At 55.9% G+C, this 14,110-nt stretch overlaps 2 protein-coding genes across 3 annotated transcripts; one reads left to right on the top strand and one right to left on the bottom strand.

Annotated features, from left to right (window-relative positions):
• The first annotated feature begins 3,259 nt into the window (after nucleotides 1-3,259).
• Nucleotides 3,260-6,739, top strand: SNX22 (sorting nexin 22). 2 transcript variants are annotated; one of them, XM_036439398.2, is made up of 7 exons: nucleotides 3,260-3,417; nucleotides 3,733-3,816; nucleotides 4,182-4,286; nucleotides 4,749-4,843; nucleotides 5,139-5,171; nucleotides 5,412-5,479; nucleotides 5,880-6,739. In XM_036439398.2, exons 1-7 carry the CDS (start codon nucleotides 3,343-3,345, stop codon nucleotides 5,999-6,001), a joined length of 582 nt encoding a protein of 193 aa, XP_036295291.1. In that variant the 5' UTR covers nucleotides 3,260-3,342; the 3' UTR covers nucleotides 6,002-6,739. The 2 variants fall into 2 exon arrangements, with proteins under 2 accessions (XP_036295291.1, XP_036295285.1); XM_036439392.2 differs by lacking the exon at nucleotides 5,139-5,171.
• Nucleotides 6,451-12,750, bottom strand: PPIB (peptidylprolyl isomerase B). The gene is made up of 5 exons (XM_036439382.2): nucleotides 12,560-12,750; nucleotides 11,802-11,915; nucleotides 10,577-10,670; nucleotides 7,271-7,455; nucleotides 6,451-6,776 (listed from the first exon to the last, which is right to left on the bottom strand). Exons 1-5 carry the CDS (start codon nucleotides 12,692-12,694, stop codon nucleotides 6,654-6,656), a joined length of 651 nt encoding a protein of 216 aa, XP_036295275.1. The 5' UTR covers nucleotides 12,695-12,750; the 3' UTR covers nucleotides 6,451-6,653.
• Nucleotides 12,751-14,110: the final 1,360 nt, after the last annotated feature.

Below are 14,110 nucleotides of genomic sequence, written 5' to 3'. Positions count from 1 at the left end.
ATGTTTCTCTCTTATTGATGTTTCTAACTCTCTATCCCTCTCTCTTCTTCTCTGTAAAAAATCAATAAAATATATTTTTAAAAAACTACACGTTGATTTACACAAACAACCAACCAAACAAAAAACCCATCAGGTGACCAGTCAGGGTTGGTGTTCCAGGGAGATGAGTCAGCAGGCGCAGTGGCCGGAGGCAGGAAAGGGCTCCTTCGGGTTAAGAGCTGGAGGTGGTCGCTGAGCAGGAGAGGCGGTGGGAGGAGAGCCAGAGGCTGAGCAGGGTCATTGGTGCTCCCCAGACCGTGGTGGGCAGAGTGGGTTTTGTCTAAGAGTAGTGGGAAGCCTTCGGAAGTTTTAAGCAGATGCCTTGATGATAGATAGTGTGTGCTGCCAGGTGGAGAATGGACTAAGCATGGAGGGAGGCGTGGGAAAATGGAGAGCCATTCAGAGACCAGCAGTGTTCTAAGCGTTAGAAATAGAGAGGCAAGCTCATTAGGATGGGTGACTAAGAGGTCTGGGGGTCCCAGATAGTAGGACAAGCAGACCAGGGTCCCTGGGTTACAGAGCAGCAAGAAGCTAAGACAATTTCAGGACAAGCGGAACAGGGAATAGGGGAACTAAGACAGTGAAAGTGTGCAGCTGCCTAGTAAGTCCCATCTTCCCCAGCTAAGGACACTTAAGAGTAAATGGCTTGCACTTCTCCCCAACCAGAGGGTAAGTATCTTAAATCGCCCTATGCAGGGAGACAGATAACAGAAATCCAGTTAGTGCCATGTGCCAACCACGCCCAAGGACAAATTAAAAGATTAAATCTCTTTGAAGCTGGTTTGGCCCAGAACCTGCAGACTGAAAGGTCCCAGGTTCGATTCTGGTCAAGGGCACATACTTTGGTTGTGGGCACCTTCCCAGTAGGAGGTGTGCAGGAGGCAGCTGATTGATGTTTCTCTCTCATCGATATTTCTAACTTTCTATTCCTCTCTGTAAAAAATCAATAAAACATATTTAAAAAAAAAAAAAAGATTAAATCTCATTTTGGTGCATCAGCATACAGCTGATGAATATTCTATGGATCCTCCCCTAAGACCTCCCCTCAATGCCCAGCCTGTAAAACCCCTGCAAAGGAAGGATCCCTGCAGAAAGCACACTCCTGCTCCTCCCCCCACAGGCAGGTAACCCCTAACCTCTAAGGGACCCCGGAGACTTGTAACCAAGGGAACAGCAGGCAGCTGGCAGCTGCCCTGAGCTAATCCCCTCACCCTGTCTGCAAGGCCCCTTTCCCAGCGGTGCCCCGTGCACCAACCCCCCACCTGACTTCCCAGCGGGCCACAGAGCCTGGGCTCTCCTGCTGCGTCCTCTCTGACCGTCCTGGTTTTACTGTCCTGCGTGTGTTTTTGCTGTGATCCATACATTTCTTTTTTATTGATTTTTTACAGAGAGGAAGGGAGAGAGAGAGCTAGAAACGTGGATGAGAGAGAAACATCGACCAGCTGCCTCTTGCACACCCCCTACCGGGGATGTGCCCGCAACCAACGTACATGCCCTTGACCGGAATCGAACCTGGGACCCTTCAGTACGCAGACCCACGCTCTACCACTGAGCCAAACCGGTTTCGGCTGATCCATACATTCTTGTTTGCTTTTCTACGTGTTGTCTATTGATTGAAACTTTTCCTTCAAGAAAACAAGAACTAAGATCTCCTGGTCTCGCCCGTAACACCTGAGTGTGGGGCCTGGAGTGTAAGGAGGAAACGAAACCCCAGCACTTCTCCTCCTGGAGGGCTGCTTCCCTCCCAGGGAGTTCCAGCTTCCTGATTCTGGGCCCCTGTGATAATGGAACCCGGGAGGAAAGTGGGGGACACAGTATTGGGGAGGCTTGCTTTTCCCATCTTGGGGCCATCATGTCGGCCTCTGTGGGGGCAGACGTGGGGATGAGAGTTTCTGCTCCAGCTCTGAAGCACCTCTGTACCAGGGGGAATGGAGTGAGCCAGTGGCTCCCCAACCTCACTCAGACACTCTGCTTCCTCCTTCCCACCGCAGGCCTCCTGCTAGGTACGAACTCTTTCTGGCGGGGCCATCCCTGCCTCCACCACTCACTCAGGCTTTTGTAGGGGAAGTCAACGGAGTGGACTCTGCTGAATGGAACAGCTCCCTCTGGGCTGAGGGCTGGGGGGCCGAGGGGTAGGAGCAGAGCTCCTTCTATCACAGGGGAGAGAAAGTTATGAATTAAGTCCTGCCACATGCCCAGGAAGACCCTGCCCAGAGCAGTGGGCAAGGGCAGCCTAGGCCACCCATCTTCCCACAGTCCCTCTTCCCCACCCGATTGCCGATTGCCCTGTGCACCAACCCCCCACCTGCCTCCAGGACAAGCCCACCAGCTGCCATCTTTTCAACCCCCACTCTGCTGATGGCTTCACAGGGATCATATCGCTCATTATCCGTACCCTCTCCTGGGAGAGGCATATTATCCTAATTTCGCATTAGAGCACAGGTCTACAGGTTTTGGGAAATCCAAGTCCACCCCAAAAGCAGAGTCTAAGACCTTAAACTGCCTCTTCCTGGCAAACTGGGCCTGAAGCAAAAGGAATGGATTTAAAACATAAAAGCAAACAAACACAAAAACTCGAATGAATGAAGAGGCTTGTGGAAGCTGGGGGAGGGGCACATTAAAACCAGCCGGGGCTTTGTCCAACAGCGCATCCTCCAGAGGCGGCAGGTCAGAGCTCTGGTCAGGGCACATACAGAAGTAACCCATGAATACATCAATAAGTGGGACAACAAATCAATGTCTCTTTCTCTCTAAAAAGATCAATCAACCAATTAAAAACAAAACAAAACAAAACAAAACAATCCAGGTAGGGCCCAAGCCTTACCCAGGCGCGGCCGCTCTCACAGGGGCCCAGTTGAAGGGGGGAACGGGGACGGGGGCAGCCTGGGGTAGGTGTGAGGAACACAAGGAAGGTCCCTGGTCGGCCCCCAAGGCAGGCAGGCAGGCGCCCGGCCCCCTCCGTGCCCAGGGCCCACAGGTTCTAGTCCTGAGGAAGGTGTCCAGCAGAGAGCAGGTGAAACCCGGCTCACCGCATTCCGGACCGTCATCGGGCGCTCAGTGAATGTGGACAAACAGATGCCTCTTGTCTTGGCCAAACTGTCCGCATCCTCACGGCCACCCCCACATGGCTCCGGGGGCGGTCCTCCGCACCCGCCGCGCGGCTGGGAAGCTAATCAGCCCCCGCAGGACCGCGGGGCGCGGAGCCGCCCGGGCGGGGCCGGGGGCGGGGCGGGGCGGGGGCCGGGCTGCGCCGGGAAAACTCCGGCTGCGGGCGCGCGGGCAGGGGCCGAGGCCGGGGCGCCGATGCTGCAGGTTCACATCCCGTCCGCGGGCCCGGAGGCCGGGGCGCCCCGGCAGAGCCCGGAGAAGAGCCACATGGTGAGTGGGCGCCATGGGCTGCAGGGAGCGCGGGGACCCGCCGCCGGTGCCGAGCGCCATGGGGATCCCGCGCCCCGGGCTGGGCGGTCCTGGAGCGGCGTCCGCACCGTCGGGGGGCCGCCTGCCGTCGGCCGCGGGGCGCTGGGGTGTGTCGGCCCCGAGGACGGCGGTGCGGACCCACGAGGAGCAGAGGGTGCGGACCGCGCGCGGGCCCCCGGGGGCGGCGGCTCTCCGGGGCCGCTCTGCGCCCGTGAGCGCGGGGGGGTGGAGGGGTGCCGGGCGGGGGCCTCACGCACCGGCTCGCTCCCGCCGCAGGTGTTCCGGGTGGAGGTGCGGTTCCGCGGGCGCAGACACACCGTGCCGCGGCGCTACAGCGAGTTCCACGCGCTGCACAAGCGGGTGAGGCGGCCGCGCCGACGGACGGACCCCTGCCCGCTCCTGCCCGCTCCTGCCCGGCCCCTGGGAGGCTGCGCCCGCCTCTGCCACCCGTTACCCTCCATCCCCCTCCATCCCCCAGGGGGCTCGGGTCCTGGGCACTGACCTCCCGGCGGGCTGCGGAGGGACCCGGAGGGACAGGTCTCAGCCGGGACTGCCCATGCCCCTGCGCCCTCTCTCTAGCCCCCTGTCCCAACCACATTCACCCGCATCCGTCCGAGGGTGGAGCCTGAGGTTTTGGGGATATGGATGGGGTGGGGAGCCCGGGAGGGCTTTTGCTGGGGCGAAGGGAGCTTAAGGGCGCAGCGGGGACACTGATCACACCGCAGATCAAGAAACTGTACAAGGTGCCCGAATTCCCCTCGAAACGCCTGCCCAACTGGAGGAGCAGAGGCCTGGAGCAGCGGCGGCAGGGCTTGGAGGCCTACATCCAGGTGGGCATGGGTCTCCCTGTCGCCCCCAGCCCGCTGGAGGTGTGGCCCAGAGACGTGTGAGGGCCTGGGATGCGGGGGGACGCACGTCTTGGGCATGATTTTTTTCTACCCCAGGCCTCAATTTTCTTAGTAGATTCAGAATGAAAATGAATTGATTTCAGTTGGGTTTGGACTTTCATTGAACTGGGGTCACCTGCTGCTAGTTCCTCTCCCCTCCTGGGTGAGACCCTGCATTGCCCTCATGAGGAGGAGGTGGGGCTGCGACCTTTCCCTCTCCCCGCACACGGATGACAGATGCCGGGCACATCCCTGTGGAGTCACCCAGGCCCGGTGTGCAGAGGGCCCTGAGCTTGGCTTAAACCCTGGTGGTCGGTCTTGAACTTTGTAATCGTTTTGGCAGGACTCCCGTGTTCGGTTTGCACTGGGCTGTGTCTGACGGGTGTCCCGTGTGCTCCTCTCCAGGGCATCTTGTACCTGAACCGGGATGTGCCCAAGGAGCTGCTGGAGTTCCTGAGCCTCCGGCACTTCCCCACAGACCCCAAGGCCGGCAGCTGGGAGTGAGTGAGCGCCTCCAGGGGTGCTGGGGGGGGAAGGGGCTCCCTGCAGCAAGCAGTGAAGATTTTAGGGGCTCACATCTGCCAGGCCTTGAGACATGACCCCCTTCATCTGTCAGCTTTCTTGACCCGGGCGGGGGCGTTTTCCATAGAGCCTTGGTTACCCACCGGAACTGAGCTTGTTACAAATAGAAGCAGTGGCCCCCTGGGAGGTGAGGCTCTGGTCTTCCGTTGCTCCACCCCTTCCTCAAGCTCCCCTGCACATCCCCAGGCAGTTCACACTCTTTCTTCTTTTCAGAGCCCTGGGGGAGCTCCTGCCTAGTGACAGCAGGCAAGTTAGACTCTTCCCGCACCCGCTGCCCCCTGGTGGCCATAGGCGGGAAGGCTGGTCTGCGGCCCCTGGCTTGCCCTGCCCATCCTACTGATCGAGGTCTTTCTGTGGGCGCTCCCGACACCACTGCCCACTCACCGATTTCCTTGTGATCGTTAGTGATCTCAATTCCCGGTCTTGATCCAACAGAAGACTCTGCCCACCTCACTCCCCACTGCTCAAAACCCTTTCTCCTCCTAGCACACAGCTGTACCACCGGCCTGTCATCAGCTTCCGCGTGGACCCCTACATTTCTCTCTCATCCCCAGGTGAGAGGTGCCTCTGGATTTAGGGCTCAGGAATCAGGGGGGAAGTGGGGTGAGCTTGCCATTTCTCAGGTCCAGGGACTGCTGGGCAGCAGCTCCCTCCTACTGCCCTTCTCCCGGACCATGCCTGCCCTGCTGCTGCTGTGCCTCCGGCCTGCTGTGCCTTCCCCTCCAGAAGCAGTCAGGGCTTGGGGGCCTATATGCAGGTGGGCATGGGATGTGCCCAGAAGCAGACTTGGCGCAGCAGATGTGGCTCCCTGGTCTGCATTCCCCACCAGCTGGCTAATGTGAACAGAATGTGAACGGGGAACGCCCAGGTCTCATTTCAGGTGACCAGCCGTTACCCGCTGCCTTGTCAGGGGCCGTGCCACACCTGTTCCCCTTCCCCGTTTCCTTGTCCCAGAGCCTCTGCCCAACGTGGTGGTGAGTGGCGTGCTCCAGGGCTTCTACAGCTTCAGCACCGGCCCCGCTGACGCCCAGCCGGAGGGTCCCGGGCGCCCTGCGCCTTCGCCGCCAATGCCCTGACCAACCCAGAGGCCTCTGGAGCGCCTGCCCGCAGTCACGTGCCTGTCACTGCACCCTGAGACAGGGGCGGGTCCCCCTGGCTTGGACCCAGGACCTACCCACCCCAGGCCCAGAACCCAACTGCACCATGTCTGGGGTGCTAGACCTGCACTCCGGGCAGGGACAACCAGAGGAGGAAAAGGGAGAGTTCATTTAGGAGGTAGGCTCTGAAAAGGTACAGGTGTATTTCTTCACCTTTGGGGGGAGGGAGGGAGCAAGCAAAGGCTGAGGCGTAGTAGCTGGCAAAGTTGAGAAGCAAAAGCTCGACAGTTTGTGGGTAGCATCTGGGGAAAGGGTTCAGGTTGGAGCCCAAGGAGGGTCAAGCAGCCACTGGCTCAGGAGTCCCAGACAGGCCGGGCCATGGACTTGAACAGAGAAGTTGCGGGCCCAAGAACCCACACACTGGTTATAAAAAACCCACCTTTTTTTTTAATTGGTCAGCGTTGGTAGAAGTTTGTTACAAAACTGGGCCTATGGAATGTGAGGGCGGGTCCGCTCTGCCAGACACGGGCACTAGGGCTGGTGCAGCGCAGAGCCCTGCGGAGGGCTGTCTTCGCCCCCGAGAGGGCAGCAGGCCCAAACACGTCGCTCAAGAGGGAACTGTCCTGGGGCCCTACTCCTTGGCGATGGCAAAGGGCTTCTCCACCTCGATCTTGCCACAGTCTGCAATGATCACGTCCTTCAGGGGCTTGTCCCGACCATCCGTCTTGGTGCTCTCCACCTTCCGCACCACTTCCTGGAGAAAGGGAGGAAGCAACAAGGCAGGGCGGGTCAGGAGATCGGCCACTCAAGGGAGACAGACCCTAGGGCATGGCCAGGGAGGACTGAGACTCGCAAACAGCGTACAAACCTCAAGGCACTGATATCCTAGCCTCTTGGTCAGGGAGAACCCGGTTCTGACAGAGGAAGCAGGCAATCTGATCCTCTGAAGTAAGACCCAGGCTGGGCGGAGGGGCTGGGGAGTGGATACCAAGGGCCCTGTACACCTCCGGTGGTGCCGGGTGATGGAATGAGGTTATACCCTACAGTGGTACCTCCACGAGGCCTGGCTGGCCTGTGCCTAGGGCCTAGAAAGGTCCAGGACTTGGGAGCAGAGAGGCAGCTAGTCTTACGTCCCCCAGGCTTACAGGCAGGAACACTGGTCCGCAGGGATAAAATACAGGCTGCCCTGGCCCCAGTATCCCATCCCTGGTGAGTTGCCCATGGTTAGCCCCCATCTCCATAACTCACCATGCCCTCTAGAACTTTGCCGAACACTACGTGCTTGCCATCCAGCCAGGATGTCTTGACGGTGGTGATGAAGAACTGGGAGCCATTGGTGTCTTTGCCGGCATTGGCCATGCTCACCCAGCCGGGCCCATAGTGTTTCAGCTTGAAGTTCTCATCGGGGAAGCGTTCACCGTAGATGCTCTTACCTGGGGAGAAAGACAGTGTAGGTCAGGGGACCCGAGTTGGCACAAACTTGGCAGATCTTTGGGGCCTCAAGCTGTCCTGTGTGAAGCCAAGCTCAAGCAGAGCACAGCGGTGCTAAGAGCTGTCTTCTTCCTGCCCTCCGGCCTCTGGAGCTAAACCGTGCTGACAGACCAGGTGGGGCACGAGGCCAGGCTGTTAGGAAACAGCCCACATGAATGATTACTCGAGAATGTGGTTTACGGCTTTTAAATAAGGCCCATATTAACACCCAGCCGAGGCTGCATGGAGGCCCTGGCGGAGGCAGACTGCAGAATGCAGGCGCAGGAGAGGCAAGAACCCCAGGAGAGGAGGAATGTCGTGGCTGACTAGCTTCTTCCCGAGAGCACAAAAGACACGGGAGGAGCTGCTATTTGGATTCTGTGAAGTCTAGAGCAAGCATGTCAAACTCAAAGGCTAACACGGGCCAAATAAGGTTTAAGTTTATGTGAGCCACAAAAAAACAAGTTTCATTTTTCATAGGAACGTAGGTTTATTTCGAAAAGTATGATATAAAAGTAAAGAAAGAGAGCAATGATACAATGTTTTCCTCCTGACAATTGGCATCTCTTCTCTGCTGCTCTCCTCCTTCGGGGGAAATCTTGTTCACAGTGAGGACTTCCAGCACTGACCCACGGTGAGTGTTGGTGATTCTGTATCCAGCAGGAGACTGAAGTTTCCTAATTCTAAATGACTGCTCACACCGTTCTACTGGCTGGGCCACATGCCAGTTTGACATGCTTGGCCTAGAGCCTCTTACCCACCAATGAACAGAAGAAAAAAGGTGGCGATGAATGTGTGTTGTGTCCCGCCATAAGGGCCAGGGGACATGGAAATGGAGCCGAGAGCAGACAGTTTCAGCAATCCTGAGCTACAGGAGAAATACTACCTCTTTTCCCATCTCCTAGGGGCTCCCACTGTGAACCAGAGGCCCCCAAGAAACCCAGCAATAAAGTAATTTTCACCGTTTTACTCAACACTTTTCAGAGTTGGTTTTTTCTTCTTCTTCTTTTAATACAACTATTTTCACCCTGTGGTTCCTCAGAACGGAGCCAGGTGGGGAAATTTCTGATGCTAATTAGGGAGATCCTCTGTGTAACACAGCATGTCACACTCCGCCGACGGGCTGCACGTTTGACATGCTTGGGTAACAAGTTGGAAAAGACTGAAAAGCAGGAATCCAGCCTGGTGGGTGGGGGTGGGCATGTCCCAGCCTGTGCCCCACTGCTCAGGCCCACACCCGGATGACTGGTCTCTCCCACCGCTGGGCCATGACTGCTGGCTGGGCTGCCAGCTAAGAGCCTCCCCCCCGTGAGACTCCTGTAAATCAGGATTTCAATCGCTGCTGCTATCCAGGCGATCCACACCCCCTGCTCCAATCCTTTCCCAATAGACGAGGAGTTCCAAACTTAAAGGGACAGTTCTGCGAGTTAACCTCAACTTAGTCATCTCTCCCTCTGGACATCAGTTAACTTATTTGCCAACTTTTCCTCGGCTTACTGTTGTCCTTCCTCCCCTCCCCCATCATTTGTTCATTCTTTCTTACCACGCCTGCTGCTCCCGTGGCAAAAATGGCTACTGCGCAGGGTGGTGAGTAACCACGCCAGAGAACTGTTGCAAGCATTTTGCACATAAAAACCCACTCCGTTAAGGCAGGATCCAATAACCGTATTTCATTGAGGCACAGAGAGGGTGAAGGTGCCCAAGCTAGGAAGCAGCAGAGCTGCAACTCAAACCAAAGGGGGCCTGGCCCTGGAATCTCTGCCCTTGCCCATAAGGCCATCCTGCCTGGGTTCCGGCCACACAGGCACAGCTATGCCAGCCCCTGACCAGCCTGGTCCTGCCGCCATGTTACTTTCCTCAAACTCCTCTGAGAGCGGGGCCCCCCTCTCCCTCCCAGGGTTTGAGCAGAGCCTCTAGGTTCTCGGCTTCATTCCTGACCCCTCCTCTGGCAAAGTGCCGAGCACAGCTGGGCCCACAACTTAATCGTGCCTCTTCTCTGCTCAGATCTTTCCTCATATCCACAAGGCCATTTCCCAATAACCTTGGCCCCAAGTGACCCCCTCCCTGCAGGCTTGGCACCTGCCAGCACTCTGGCAATGGCTGACTGTACTTACCACATCCTGGGAACTTACACTCAAGATCTCACCCAACCCTCCCAGCCCCCAAACTGTAAAGTAAGGGTGGTAAGAGGTAAGAGACTGCAACTCAAACCACAGGGGGACTCCCTCCTCCTAGCCCCCCATAACTCTCACCACCCTTACTTTTACACAAGAGAAAACGAAAGCTCAACCACTCACTCGTAAGGCTGAAACGCAAGAAGGTGGCAGACACCGGGTCACACCCGACTGCATCTGATTCCAACCACATCACTGTGGATTGTGTCTGCTTGGCCATCTCCCCCACTGCTGTCTGCTGCTAGCTACCATTACATCTTGTATTGTTTGCATGGCTTGCCTGCCCAGGCTTTCTCCTCCTCCTTTCCACTGAGGTGCTAACTCAAGGGCAGAGCCTGAGTCCTAAAGGCCAGAATGGGGCCGATTTGTGAGTTTCCAGGTCCTGGAAGTGAAAGGGAATGCTGCCACACTGATTTTTGCGTCCTCGGCACCCACAGAGCCTGGCCCAATAGACACTCGTTGATGGGGGGAGCTGCAGACGCAGCCTGAGGGAACACGGCTCTCCACCCACCTGTGGGTTAGGCGGCGTGTCTGTCCTGTTCACAGTAATGCAGAAAGACTCAGCTCTTGGCAAAGGATCTCTGGGAGGAGACTGCCAAGGAAGGCAACTCTGCCCACCCTCTCGCTGGGTGCCCACAGAGGCTTTGCATGCCTGACCTAGAATCACCTACTCGTGTTTGACTTTGCTCCCCTCCCGCCACGAGGTACCGTGAGAAGTCACCAAGGCTGTGGGCCTAGACCAGCAAGTCTACCAATTATGTCCACCTGAGCCCCGTTACTCCCTCTTCTTTGTACTGGGTTCCCTGCCCCGCTGGCCTCCGTGCAGGTGACAGGCCTGCTGGAGCCGGGAAGGGAGGGGCCTTGTGTGGGAGGATGCCCTGAGAGCCCTCTGCCCGCAGGACCCGGTTACCTCCGGTGCCATCTCCCCGAGTGAAGTCTCCGCCCTGGATCATGAAGTCCTTGATCACACGATGGAATTTGCTGTCTTTGAAGCCAAATCCTTTCTAGGAAAGGGGATGAGAAGGTGAGGAGGTGGCACGAGGCACCAGGCAGACATGAAACAGACCCTGCAGGAACCCAGCCCACACGATCGCTGCTCACAGAAGACGCATCCCTGCGGCCAGCCACCGTCCAGCGGCTGCGGAGCCAGCAGTGACCACAGCCAGGCTCAGCGCACACAGAGCCGGAGGGCCAGCCCGCATCCTCCCGCCTCACCTTTCCCAGGCTTCATATGGTTCCCTTCACACAATGCCTCTGCCTTTTCCCTCTCACTGTTTTCTAACTATTAATATAAGAACGGACGCAAAAAAAACTGACCCCCAGAAAAGGTTACCTGCCGACCCAATGAAAAGGTGGGATATAAACTTTCTTAAATCGGGCACTCTTGTTTTCTTAAAACCTGGGAAACTCTCGCCGAAACCGGTTTGGCTCAGTGGTAGAGCATCGGTCTGCGGACTGCAAGGTCCCGGGTTCGATTCCGGTCAAGGGCATGTACCTTGGTTGCAGGCACATCCCTGGCAGGGGGTGTGCAAGAGGTTTCTCATCGACATTTCTAGCTCTCAATCTCTCTCCCTTTCTCTCTGTAAAAAATCAATAAAATATATATTAAAACAAACAAACAAAAACCTGGGAAACTCTGGGCTCCTACTCTTAAGAGAAAGCTCTGGTGCTGTGGCCACAAACTATAGTTTCTGCAGACATGCTTTCTTTGGTTATTGCAATGCCTGAGAAATTTTCTCAAAAAGAAAAATCCATGCCAAGGAGGTGTGGCTCCTAGCATCAACCTGTGAACCAGGAGATCGTGGTTTGATTCCTAGTAAAGGCATGCGCCCGGGTTGTGGACTTGATGCCCAGTAGGGGACAAAAGGAGGCAGGCGATCAATGATTCTCTCTCATCATTGATGTTCCTCTCTCCTCCCCTCCTTTCTGAAATCAATAAAAATATAATTAAAAATAAAGTCAATTTTAAAAAGGTAAATCCAGATTTCTGGACTCATTTTAAAAAATTCAAGACATGATAATACTGGGCTCCCCGTGCCAACATGGCAACAGTCAGTTGGTACAGAGAGCCACGCTCTGCGATGTTTGCTGCCAGCGTTACTTTGAATTTGACTCCCTCTGCTCCAGCCACTTACCTCTCCCGTCGCTAAGGCCACAAAATTATCCACTGTTTTTGGAACAGTCTTTCCAAAGAGACCTATGACCACCCGGCCGATGTCTTCATCTCCAATCCGCAGGTCGAAGTACACCTGAGGAAAAAGAGCATTTTTAATGTAGCCAGTTTAAAGGGGCCTTGTTCGGGAAAGAAGGGCCCAAGAAGTTACCCCGAGGATGGCAGAGAAAACAAAGCCTTGCTTTAAAGCAGTGTTTTGGAATCTGTTTTCGGTGGTGACAAGAACCCCATTGAGAATCTAATGAAAATTCCAGGCCCATCTCCCAGGAAACATGTTTACACTTTCCTTAGACTACAAGGTAACAATCTTCCTAGGCTCTAGAAAGTAACACCAGAAAACAAAAACAGCAGCAATTTAAAAAAACAATAACAGCATAAGTTTAAACTATATTGCTGTGCTTTGTAATTGGTTAAAATCTGACCTAAACAGAGAAAGGATTCACCATCTGGCAGACGTGATCTCTCACCACTTCGCCAGCGCTGCGGGCTATTTGCAAAGGGACCTGCGGCTGCGGGCGCGGCCCCAGCTGGGCATCCCCGAGGCCAAATCCGGGGCCAGGCCAGGAGTTTCGGGGAGGATCGGTTCTTTGTCTGGTCTGATCGGAGGACGACCATCCAGGCGACACCAGGCCACAGCCCGGGGACTAGGGAGGAGCTGAGCCTGAGCCCAGGAGCGGAGGGCGGGCCCCGCCGGGCAGGGCTTGGGAAGGGAAGTCGGACCTTGACGGTGACTTTGGGCCCCTTCTTCTTCTCATCGGCCGAGGAAGGTCCAGGCAACAGGAGGAAGACGACGGAACCCACGATCAGGGCGGCGACAAAGAGGAGCTTCATCTTCCGCTCCGAGAGGCGTAGCATCCACGGGGAGAAGGGAGCACGGCTCGGGCTGCCGAGGGCCGGAAGCAGGTGAGGGACGGGCGGCGTGGCCCCCGGCGCCTCCACCGGGCGCGGCCGCGGGGGAGGCCGGGGCCGCTGCAGGCCTCCTAGGAGGAGACGGGCTTCATTTCCCCCCTCCGGGTGTGCGCCTGATAGTAGCTCCCTCTGGGGGCGGGGCCCGGCTCCCGGCGGGGCGGGCGAAGGCGCGGGCTCGTGGGTGGCTGCCACGTTACTGCGGCCTCATTGGCACCCCAGCCCTCTATGCCCACCTACAGGAAAAGGAGCCGCAGAAGGCGTGGCCCCTCAAAGAGCGCGGGGATTGGGTTTCTGAAGAAACTACAAGACCCAGCATGCAGAGCGGCATGTCATGTGGCCAGGCCTCTCTGACTTGGCGGAAATGGAGGTCTTTGGCGCGGATACTTGGCTAGGAAGTCAGCGGACCGGGGCGGGGCGCCCACAATTGTCCGTATTGGGCCAACCACAAAAGTAGGTTAGAGTGTGACAGTTTCCACGTTTATGCGTACCCATATAAGGTGACCAGACGTCCCGATTTTTAATAATTTGTCCTGCGGCGTTTAAGAACAGTGCCGATTTTTGGAAAAAATCGGGACAGTTTTAAAACGCCGCGGGACGAAGGGACAAATTGTTAAAAATGGGGACATCTGGTCACCTTACCATGGTATGACTTACACAGCTCCTTGCAAAACTTGCTTCAAAACCCACTTGTGACTTTGTCCTGTAACTTCTCTTCCCTCTCTAATCTATGCTTATTGCTGAATGAGTCAATGCGCAAAACCACTGTGGTTTTTTTCTTTTTCTTCTTTTTATGTTAATCCGCATCGGAGGATATTTTTTCCATTGATTTTTAGGAAGAGAGGAAGGTATGCAGGAGAGACAGAAACATTGAAGTGAGACACACATCGATTGGTTACCCACCAGCGGGGCAGGGGATTGAACCTATTATACATCCGAGGTATGTGCCCTTGACCGGAATTGAACCTGGGATCCTTCAGTCTGCAGGCCGATGCTCTAACCCACATGTGTCAAACACAAGGCCCTCAGGCCAAATCCGTCCCGCCAGGCCTTGCAATGTGGCCCGCACCGCGCTGTCATCACTGCACTCCGCTGCGTTTCCATCACAATGACAGTTTATGACTGTTCAGTAAACCATTCGGCCCGCGATTTAGGCTGGATTTTAGATTTTGGCCCCTTCTCTGATTGAGTTCGACACCTCTAACCACTGCGCAAACTACGGCTTTTCAAGATTTTAAATTTATTTTTAAAGAGAAACAACACTGTGAGAGGGATACCTGGACCTAGTGTGGTTTTCAACTTTTTTTCTTAAGTATTTAAAAAATATATTTTTATTGATTTCAGAGAGGGAGAGATAGAAATATC

The sequence above is a fragment of the Pipistrellus kuhlii genome, unplaced genomic scaffold (assembly GCF_014108245.1).
Source record: "Pipistrellus kuhlii isolate mPipKuh1 unplaced genomic scaffold, mPipKuh1.p scaffold_m20_p_1, whole genome shotgun sequence".
Classification (NCBI taxonomy): domain Eukaryota; kingdom Metazoa; phylum Chordata; class Mammalia; order Chiroptera; family Vespertilionidae; genus Pipistrellus; species Pipistrellus kuhlii.
The sequence above is the reverse complement of the archived record's forward strand: the minus strand, read 5'-3'. Positions and strand labels throughout refer to the sequence as shown.